We start from the raw sequence: 9,915 nt of genomic DNA, 5'->3' as shown, positions 1-9,915 counted from the left end.
CTCAGCGCTGGACGAACTACAGATGAAATAGTTTCGATGCAGTAAAGACACAGCTATCTCGTACTGCCACTGCTCCTAATTCTGATTGCCTGTGGCCATGTGGCACCTCCGCTCCACACGGGATGCCAGGGATGAACACCTTGGCAGCTCCAGCCTGCTCCTGCATCCTTTCCAACCTCCCCAAACACACCGTGACACAGGGGTAAATCTCTCCCCCTGGTTTAACACGAGCCTGCCTGAGGAAGACACAAGCAGGGCTGTGATAATGAATTATTTACTGTGCAGTAACAGGAGCTATGCTTCCCTCTGCGAACGAACGGGCAGCAGGGCCCATAGGGAAGATAAACAAGGCGTAGATGAGATTAACTCAACTGCTGCAATTTCAATGTCAAAGTAAACAGGATCCTGTTCAGGCACAGCCCAGATATTGCAGGAGAAGGGGGAAGGTCCAAACCTCCCTTATTACTGCAATAGTGATTTCACTCTCCTAAGTTACAGACGCGTGTGTGCCCCAAACACTGGGAGCCCAGCAGAGCTATCAGCAGCTCCTGCGTTAGCCCACCGGGCCAGGAAAGCACTTTAAGCGCGTTTAATACCCCCGTTGGTTTATAAGGACGCTTCCCGGCGGCTTTCCCGGTGATGAAAGGAAGCCTTGGGTAGCTTCTTTCTGTTTCTAGCAGATAAATTCTCCTCTGCAGTTTGCTGTGCTGTTGCTGATACACAGGCTTAGGCATGCTTTTGTTCTAGACCGGCTCAGGAAGCCTATTTTAATGGAAATGTCAAGGGACACAGACCTAAGTCCACTGGAATCCACTGATAAGGATCCTCCATTGTAACAGCACCGCGGCAGCGGGGAAATCCACTGAAATTCCCAGCTGCAGCCTTAGGAATCCCAAACTGGGCTGCACCACAGCCCTCAGTGCGTGGCCACTAAACCAACGTGAAAGCCAACGAGGAATTTGGCTCCATGTCAGGGAAACCAGCTTAACGCTCCTCTAATCACCTCGCTGCTTTGTCCGAACGGAAGCTCTATTCACTTGCAGGCTCCTCACTTGGGGCTGATTTGGCTGTTGGTGACTAAATGCTCCAGCACGGCCTCAGTGCTAAACAGCCACGTCCTGGGCAAAACCTAGGACTCTACCGTTGGGTTTGGTGGCAGCAAGGCTCTGCGCGCCTCTGCTTGTGGATAAGCTGACAGCAGCGAGCCCTCCAACAGGGAAAGAGCCCCAGCAGGCACTGAAATGCTAGGTTTAATGATCACCGCTGTTAGTGGCATTCCAAGCTGGCAGCATTCCTCAGTAGTGCTCAGGCAGGTGTGAAAGCCATTGGTCCTCTGAGGAAGCTGGGTTTGCTCTGACCCTCCCAGTGGGGTGCCCCATCCATCAGCAGAAGGAGGGAAACACATTAGCACCAATAGGGGCCTTTTGAAAAGTCATTTATTGCCTATCACATCTAATGATTACAGCAGAGGCCACTTCCACTGCAGATGTGGATTACACCACATCCATCCATCCACCCCTCCATCCACCCATCACATCCACCTGCCCTGGGTAAAGCCACGCTCATGTTTCCCAGCTTGGGAACCACTTGATGGGCAGATTGTGCCCAGACTGCTCATCTGTAGGGAGCATTCTGCAAACCCCATTAACCCGGTAACATCTGCATTGTGGTGCTGTGAAGCCAGGTCCTGCCATATCTCCTTAGGCGTGGTGAGGAGAGCAGAAAGGAGCAGAAGGCCAGACTCTGGCATTGGTGTCCTTCTTGCTCTGCAGCTGAGCCAGCCACAGAAGAGCTCAGGACCCCATCTCCCAGCCGCTGTAACAGACACCGGTGTTCCCCAGTGCCACTGCAGCTCTGGCAGCACGGAGGAGCTCTATTCCCAGCCATCCAAAGATAAACTCTTCGCTGAAGCTGTGCAACAGCGTTCAAACCAGGACGGGTCCCTTTCGGGGAGCGTTGGCCAGCTGACAACCAACGGGCAGCGCATCCTAAAGAGCATCCCCGCTCCTGGCCAGGACCAGCCGAGCAGAGCAGCGCTCTGTGTTCGGGGCCATGGGAAGCTCCAGGAGGCATTCCTGCTCCACAGCCCCGTCTGCCAGAGGCTGTCCTAAGGAACTTTGCTGTTCATGGAGACGCGGTCTGCCTGGGGACAACGGGAAGCGATGCCTTCGGGCAGGAGAGCCCCCGGCATCACCGCGTGCCGGAGCAGCCACCGGAGCTGGCAGCGGGGATCCTGGCTCCCAGCAAACACAGCGTCCAGGAGCGGGGGTTCAGGCGAGGACACGGCCACTGCCAGCGCCGGGATTTGCGGAGCCCCATTAGGGAAAACTCAAGGGCTCGGCTGGGCTGCAGATAAAGGCGCACGGAGAAGAGGCGGCCGCCGATGAGGAGGTGAAACCTGGGCAGAGGGACCAGGCTGGGGCTTCCCGCGGCTCCGCAGGGGCAGGAGGAGCTGGCGGATGCATGCAGTGAAGGTCAGGAAGGAAGAGTGCCACAATGCACTGGTCAGAGCACTGGGTGTACTGAAATGTGCTCCCGCTTCGATGCAGGGCTGAGAACAGGTATTAAGGAGTACAGAACATTGGCAATCCCTTCTCAGGGTTGCTGGTGACCACTCTCCAATGCAGGTCATATTTACTGTGTATTTTGGAACGAAAGTTGGGTTGAAACCCAGTTATTTTCTATTTGCTTTACTTTCTAACAGATTCCCTTTGCACCAGCATCCACAATTGAAAGGTTCAGCAAATATGCCTTGAGATCAACAGGTCTTCTATGCTGACACCCCTTACACACCTGCACCGGCATCAGTGTTAGACAACAGCCAACAGTGATGCTCACAGTGGGAGATGAGGGTGGCAGCTCCCTGAGCTCCCTGCCTTGAAGAGCAAACACCATGGTTGTTTTTGGGTGGCTTTGGGGAACAGAGTCCCATGTCCCAGGACATTGTTTGGACAAGGGCCTGTAGGTACAGGACAAGGGGAATGGCTTTAACCTGCCAGAGAGGAGACTGAGGTGAGCTGTTAGACAGAAGCTCTTCCCTGTGAGGGTGCCTGGGGCACTGAGAGCAGATTCAGCTCTGCCATAGCTACTGCAAGGTGATTGCAGTCAGAGGTGATGCACGTTCGTGGTAATGAAATGCTGGAGAAGATGCACATCCTCACATCAAACTATTTGCTGGATCCTTATTAGCCAGGATCCCTGCACAGCCCCAGCGGCACTTGGGAGCCAGCACCTCCATCCTCCTGCCTGCTGGGAGGTGCTGGTCCAGCCTGGGCTCAGCCCGTGGATGCCATCTGCCGTTCAGAGCACCGGGAGAACAGGAGCCCATCCTGCACTGCTCGGCCCAGCCCAGCTGGAAAACAATCCCCAGGACACACACACAGGCAGGGTACGACTGAATCTGCTCCGCAGCCTTGGCTCAGGGTCCCCCATCACTCGGAGGGCAGCACAGAGCCGCTGGTTCTGAGGAGCCTGCGTGGCTGTTGCTGAGTCCCACAGCATCTCCTTCCAGCCTTTGATGAGCCTAGAAAGGACCTGCAATAACCTGGTGCTGCTCAGGAGCTGGGCACCCATCATCCCCATGGGAGATGCCCTTGGTCCAGAGGAGTCTGTGGACGAACCAGCAGAGAAGGCCAGCAACAAGAAGGACGCCCAGGAGAGGCTGGGGGTCAGGAGCAACATTGACCAAGCCACTGTTGGTGTGCAGTGCAAGTGCTGTAGATGGGACACACAGTGTCTGGAGCCTCTGCCTTTCCCAGCAGGATCTGGGGAGAAGGCAGCAGACAGAGCAGGACACGGCTGCAGAGCACACAGCCCAGGAAGCTCCCAACCCTGGAACTGGGATAGATGTGGACACAGACTCCTAGGGAAAACTTGGCTGTGAAGAGGAAAAAGCAGCCCCAGGCAGGAGCACCCAGCAGCACAGCATCTGCTGGTTGGGCCGAAGCAGGCATCCTGCTTGGTGATGGGAACTTGAGTTTCACTACAAAGGCAGCTGACCTGGATCTGCCCCTCACTGCAGAGCTGCTCTTTCCCTCTCTAAATGCTGGGCACATCCCCAACTTTGATTACCAACCATCTCCCCCCAGCCTGGTCCCCAGCCCCTGACATCCCTTCATTAAGTCCTGGAGCGGGTTTATTCCCATGACACTGCTTTGTCTGTCACTCTCCAGCCTTTCTGCAGGGAGAAAGCAAAGGATCAGCTTCCAGCTGTGCTGCAGCCAGACAAAGGGAGCGGATTCCTCCTCCCCTTGCTCCAGCTTAACAAAGCCAGCACAGCAGCACTGAACCCTAAGCCCTGGCCAGCAGCCTCGCTGCAATAACAAGGCTTAGCGCTGATGAGAAGAGAGCAGAGCAGCATCGGGCTGTGCTGTGTGTGGGAAAGGTTCCTTAAGGACAAAGGAAAACCATTAATAGCCAGAGACCCTCATTGTGCAGAGGCAGCCGGAACGGAGATTGGCTGTGCTGGGAGACACGGGCTTGCTCTGGAAGAGGAGAAGGCTCCCTCTTCCCCTCCATCCTCCTCGTTCAAAGGGGGGTTCCATGAGGGTAGGGAGGCAGCACCCCAGGGCTGCACGCGAGCAGAGGGATGCTCTCAGCACCTCCCGTCCCCCAGGGATGCTCTCAGACCCAAACGCCGGCTCCCGGCGCCCCGTTCCCTGCAGCCTCCGAGCCCTCCGCTGGGCTCCGTGCTCCTCACCGGGGCCCCGAGCACAATCCCCCAACCGGTGCCGTTGCCGCGGCCGCCGCACGGTGTCCTCGGTGCTCCGCAGCGGCGGGAGCGGGGCCGGCACCGGCGGGGCCCCCACCTTCCCCCTGCACCGGGACCCTGCTCCTGCGGCCAGGAACCGCTTTAAAGGGAGGATGAAAATCAGGGGATGCGTTGGGTTGAAGGGACCTCAAAGCTCCTCCAGCTCCAACCCCTGCCACGGGCAGGGACCCCTTCCACTGGAGCAGCTTGCTCCAAGCCCCTGTGTCCAACCTGGCCTTGAGCACTGCCAGGGATGGGGCAGCCACAGCTTCTCTGGGCACCCTGTGCCAGCGCCTCAGCAACCTCACAGGGAAGAGCCTCAGCGATGGGGCAGCACGCAGAGCATGGGGGACATCACTGGCTACAGCCACCTGCGCTGCCCCCTCTCCCCCTTTTCAGCCTGGGTCCCACATTTCCAAGCAATCATAACCCCGATGGAGCCCATAGCACAGACAGGGCTTTTCCAAGGGCTTTTCTGAATACAGCATTTAATGGTGCAAGAGCTACAAGCTAGAACTGGTGCCCAACAGTTCAGACACCTCTCCCACGAAGTGCCTGGGAAGCACAAAGAGGAGGCGACAGCCAGGGAATTCTGGCTTTGCTGAGCAAACCATCACCTCCTTTCTCCCAGGGCTGACAACAGTCCCACATCACTACAGCAGCTAAAAACCAACTTGGAACGTTGTAGGTTGAGGCCATCTTTGCATGAAAGCCAGCAAAGGCAGTACTTGTGCTAGTCCTGTGCCAAAAGGAAGATCCCTCTGACCAAAACAGTCACTTGGGCATCCATCCCTCCCTCCCAGGAGCATTGGCAGCTCCAGCTACTCCAAACCAACAGTCAAATGCTACAGGTTTGCAGGAAAAGCCTTGCTATGAAGGCAAAAGAATGATCCCCGGAATCTGGCTGCAAGGTAGGGGTTTCCCTTGCTGCCAGCCAAGAGGATCTGTGCTGGGAAGCACACATCAAACCCAGGATGCTCAAAGAGGACATCCCACCAGTTCTCCCTGAACCACCACTGACCTGTCCGGATGCTCCCAATGCAGTTGTGAGCAGCTCCTTCACCTGGGATTGCCCACAGAGCTCCAAAGACAACTGGAGGGGCCAAGGTGCTCCTCCCCTCCATGGGGCCGGAATGGCAGCACCCGAGAAGGGCAGGACCAGGAGCATCACCTCCACTGCTGGAGGCAGCGAGGGGCAGGGTCCTGCTGCGGGCAGGACGTGCTCAGGGGTCGGAGATGCACAGAGCCTCCACGGCACTGCTCAGGCCCTGGCTCACCCCCCCAACGGCCAGCAGGCAGTTGTGGAGCACGATGCTGGAGCAGGCGCAGCGCGGGGTGGGCATCGGGGGGAGGCTCTCCCACTTGTTCTTCTCGGGGTGGAAGGCTTCCGCGGACTCCAGGACGGTCGGTTGGTTTCCTGGAAGCACACAGTGAGGGATGGGGTCAGTGGGAAGCATTCTCTGTCTGCGCTGGGACAGGGTCTGTGCTCTGGACACCATCCCCTATGGGGTCTGTTCTCCCTGCTCCCTCAGGCCAGCGTCTCTCCCCTCTGTAATGATCACACAACCCACGTGCACTATTAAAGCATCACCACCGTGCCCACAGCCTCACCGAGTCCCCCAGCCACGACAACCCTGCCCTTCAGGTAGCCAGCCACGAAGTCTGCTCGCCTCTTCTTCAGGTAGGAGGAGCGCTCCATCTTCATCCAGCCACCTGGAAGGGATGGGACAGGGCATTACAGGAGCATCCACGCCTGGGACACCATCGGCCTCTCTGACCCACGTGCTTGTGGAAGTGCCGTTTTGCTGCTGCACCCTGGGACAAGGAAACCCGGGGACACAGGGCTCAGGTTCCTCACTGCCACGTTAGGGTACCTGGGACATTGGGGTTCTCCTCTGCTGCCCTGATGCTGGGCTCAAAGCACCAGCTCCAAGCAAGCGGGAAGCGACAGAACCCAGCGGATGAGCGCTCTGTGGTGTGCAGAGACAGCAAAGCCCCATCCCGCCCCGCTCCTTTGGGCAGGATGGAGATGGGACAGCCCCCACCTTGCTCCATGTCAAACATGTCCACGGTCCTCATGAACTTGGGCTGCCGGTAGAGCCGGCCCTGGCGCAGGCCCCCGAGGCTGAAGAGCTTGTCTTCAGTGGGCACGAAGCTGGAGAAGGCCCTTTTGTTGGGGATGTTGGGAAACTTGGTCCACGACCGGGTCTCAGTGTCAAAGACCTCGAAGGCATTGATGGCGTACTTGGACTGCCTTCCACCTGCGGGACAGAGGGAGGGAAGGGTCAGCTTGGCTCATAGCACCAAGGCAACAGCACCAGGAACCAGAGGAGCCTCCCAGGGCAGGCAGAGAGCAAGAGAGCTGCTGAAATGGGACCCATTCGCAGCTCTGATGCCTTTGAAGGCAGAGCCTGGGCTTGCCCCCGGCCCCACAGGCTGTCTGCCAGCAGCAAGCAAAGTGCAAAATACATCAGAGTCCTTTCTGGTAACCCCTAAGGCAAGGCAGGGCCGTGGAGGCTTGGAGCAATCAGGGCTTGTGCATCTTGATCCTGAGCCATGAGCAAACAGCAGCGGTCCCCTGCATTGGCTTCCCTTTCTAATGCACCATGGGCACAGGGTGCCCAAAGACAGGGTCAATGCCCCATCCCTGCAGTGTTCAAGGCCAGGTTGGGCAGAGCCTTGGGTACAGGGTCTGGTGTGAGGTGTCCCTGCCCATGGCAGGGGTTGGAACTGGATGATTTAAGCTCCTTTCCAACCCATTCTATGGTCATCCCCTGCGAAAGGCTTGGTCTGACATTGCCCACCTAGAGCAGCCTCCAAAGCAGCTATAAAGGCAGAGCCTCTGTGAAGCTGGGTGGTGCTTGGCTGATATATAACGTATAGAAGCATTTTAACACCTTGGTTGAGCCCAGGGGCTTCTGGTGCAGTTGCAGGACTGAGAATGGGGCAGAGACCAACTGCACCTTTGGCTGCCAGCACCCATGGATGGGTGGGAGGGGAGAGGTCCCTCACCCAGCACCATGAGTTCTCAGGGCGTTCAAGGGTGCAGGCGCTCTCGTGGTGGACCCAAACCCAGCACCAGCCCCTCCTCTGCAAAGCTCGGGGTGTCTGAGTGCACGAGGGAGCAGGCCGAGATGGAGGAGAACGTTCCCAAAAGCCTCTTCCCAGTGCCCAGAGCAAAGGAGCCGCTCGCTGAGGAGGAGGAGGGGAGGCAGGACTGCTCCTTACCCAGCACGTAGATCTTGGTGCCTCGCAGGAAGGACGTGGCAGCGTACCTGGGTGTGGGCATGGCCGCCAGTGACACCCAGATGTCCTTCAGCATGTCATAGTGCTGCAGGTAGTTGTGTGGCCGCAGGTCGGATCCCATCCCACCAGCTGCATAGACTCGGTAGTCTGGACAGGGCCAAGAAGTAAAAAGAATCCCGCAGTTATTATAGGGAAGCATCAGAAATACCCCCCACGACACAGAGCTGGTCACTCCTTGGAGCCCCAGCCTGGTTTGGGTTGGAAGGGACCTCAAAGCTCCTCCAGCTCCAACCCCTGCGACGGGCAAGGACCCCTTCCACTGGAGCAGCTTGCTCCAAGCCCTGTGTCCAACCTGGCCTTGAGCACTGCCAGGGAGGGGGCAGCCACAACCGAGCTCCCAGCCCTGGGGCACAGGAGGACGATGCTGGTCCTGCAGCAACGCGGATGCTCTTCCCCGACCCCACTCCCTCATCCAGGGCTGCTGCTCCCATGCTCATCTGCTGCTTGTCCCCAGCAAGCTCTGGCACAGGAGGCAGCTCTGCAGGCTGGGACAGGGGCTCAGAGCCAACACAAGGCACTGAGACTCCTTGTTCCCCATCAGCTCCATCCACCAATGGCAAACCTGGCTCCCCAGATCAACCCCTACCTGCACAGCACCCACATCTCCAACAAGCATCTCGTGCTGCAGACAAGATGCAGGAGGGCAGTGAGAGCAGCCTTGGCCTTGCAGCTCTAAAAGCAGAGAGCAGCCTGCACGCTGCAAGGATCTGGGCAGCTCTCTCTGCTCCTGGCCTCTCACAGCACATTGACCCTGCTCTATCAGTCAGGCAAGCTTATACCAGAGAGAAATCCATCTCCAGGATGGTAAATATTATCTTTAAGCATTCCGTGACGGGAGCTTTTAAAGCCACTTAAGCAGAGAAGCCAAGCAGCTCTCCAAGATGCTCCCTGCAGATTAGAGTCCTAATCCCAGGCAGGGTGGGAAGCTCCCCGAGCCCAGCTCCAGGCTCAAAGCAGGGCAGAGCGCGCTAAAGGAAGTCCACATCCACATCTCTGCTCTGCAATGGAATGAATGGGATGGGCTGGTAAGGCAGAGCCCAGCAGGGATGTAACCAGCCCCGCTTGAGGCAGGAGCTGAGCCACAAGGGCAGCCATTTCCCCTCCTTCCACAACGACTTGGGCCCACGTGAAGCTGACTCTCTCCTGGCTGGTTCTGGGTTTGGACCGGGGCTGTCTGTCTTCTGAGAGCTGTTCTGTGGCTCACATTCAGCCGGCAGCATCATTCCTGTTCTCCCAGCACCTGCAGCACGCAAGCTGCAGCAAGCAAGAAAGCTTTAGTGCCTGATGCACCAACCGATGGGACGGAGCCCTTCTCCATCCCACCACCCACAGGCATCCCCGCCTGGCCGGGAAGGACGCAGCAGGAATCAGGATGCTCCTTGCCTTTTGCTGTCACAGAGATGCCCATGGCCGCCTCCCTCAGCGAGTTCCTCTTCTTCCACTTGCCCTCATCCGTGTTGTACATCTCCACTATCTTCACCGGCAGCTGATTCGCTCCGACCCCTCCGATCACCATGATCCTCTTGCCCAAGGTGGCCACGGCCACCCCGGCCCTGGCCGTGGGCATGGGGGGCAGCGATGTCCACTGGTCGGCCTCGGGGGAGTAGACCTCGAAGCAGTCCATGGGGACCCCGTTGTCATCGCAGCCCCCGATGGCAAACACTTGCCCCCCGGCTTCCACCAGCGTGGAGTAGACCCTGCGGCTCGGGAGCGGGGCCAGGGTTTTCCATTGGAAGTCTTTGCTGTTAGCGAGCTCCATGGTGGCTGGGGGGGACACAGAGCATCGGTGCCTGCCCGCGGGACGGGGCTGCCTACGCTGCGAAACAGAGCAGGGAAAAGCAACGGAGAAACATGAGGTG

The 9,915-nt window shown here is 58.0% G+C and overlaps 1 protein-coding gene across 1 annotated transcript; it reads right to left on the bottom strand.

Moving 5' to 3' along the window:
• Positions 1-5,919: 5,919 nt before the first annotated feature.
• On the bottom strand, positions 5,920-9,849 carry KLHDC8A (kelch domain containing 8A). The gene is made up of 5 exons (XM_061454981.1): positions 9,440-9,849; positions 7,979-8,143; positions 6,796-7,011; positions 6,362-6,463; positions 5,920-6,167 (listed from the first exon to the last, which is right to left on the bottom strand). Exons 1-5 carry the CDS (start codon positions 9,813-9,815, stop codon positions 5,974-5,976), a joined length of 1,053 nt encoding a protein of 350 aa, XP_061310965.1. The 5' UTR covers positions 9,816-9,849; the 3' UTR covers positions 5,920-5,973.
• Positions 9,850-9,915: the final 66 nt, after the last annotated feature.

Source organism: Pezoporus flaviventris, unplaced genomic scaffold, assembly GCF_033815535.1.
Source record: "Pezoporus flaviventris isolate CSIRO_AGI_PZ_B2104156 unplaced genomic scaffold, CSIRO_AGI_Pfla_v1 ptg000017l, whole genome shotgun sequence".
NCBI classification, from domain to species: Eukaryota; Metazoa; Chordata; class Aves; order Psittaciformes; family Psittacidae; genus Pezoporus; species Pezoporus flaviventris.
Note: the sequence above shows the minus strand (reverse complement) of the source record. Positions and strands in the feature narration are given on the sequence as shown.

Bases quoted from the DNA above. Each gene is read 5' to 3' on its own strand.
- KLHDC8A (XM_061454981.1), bottom strand. From the start codon at position 9,815: ATGGAGCTCGCTAACAGCAAAGACTTCCAATGGAAAACCCTGGCCCCG. The intron at 8,144-9,439 runs GCAAGGAGCATC...GGCCCTGTCCAG, and splicing joins CATCTCTGTGACAGCAAAAG to ACTACCGAGTCTATGCAGCT. The intron at 6,168-6,361 runs GTGAGGCTGTGG...GTGTGCTTCCAG, and splicing joins TGTCGTGGCTGGGGGACTCG to GAAACCAACCGACCGTCCTG.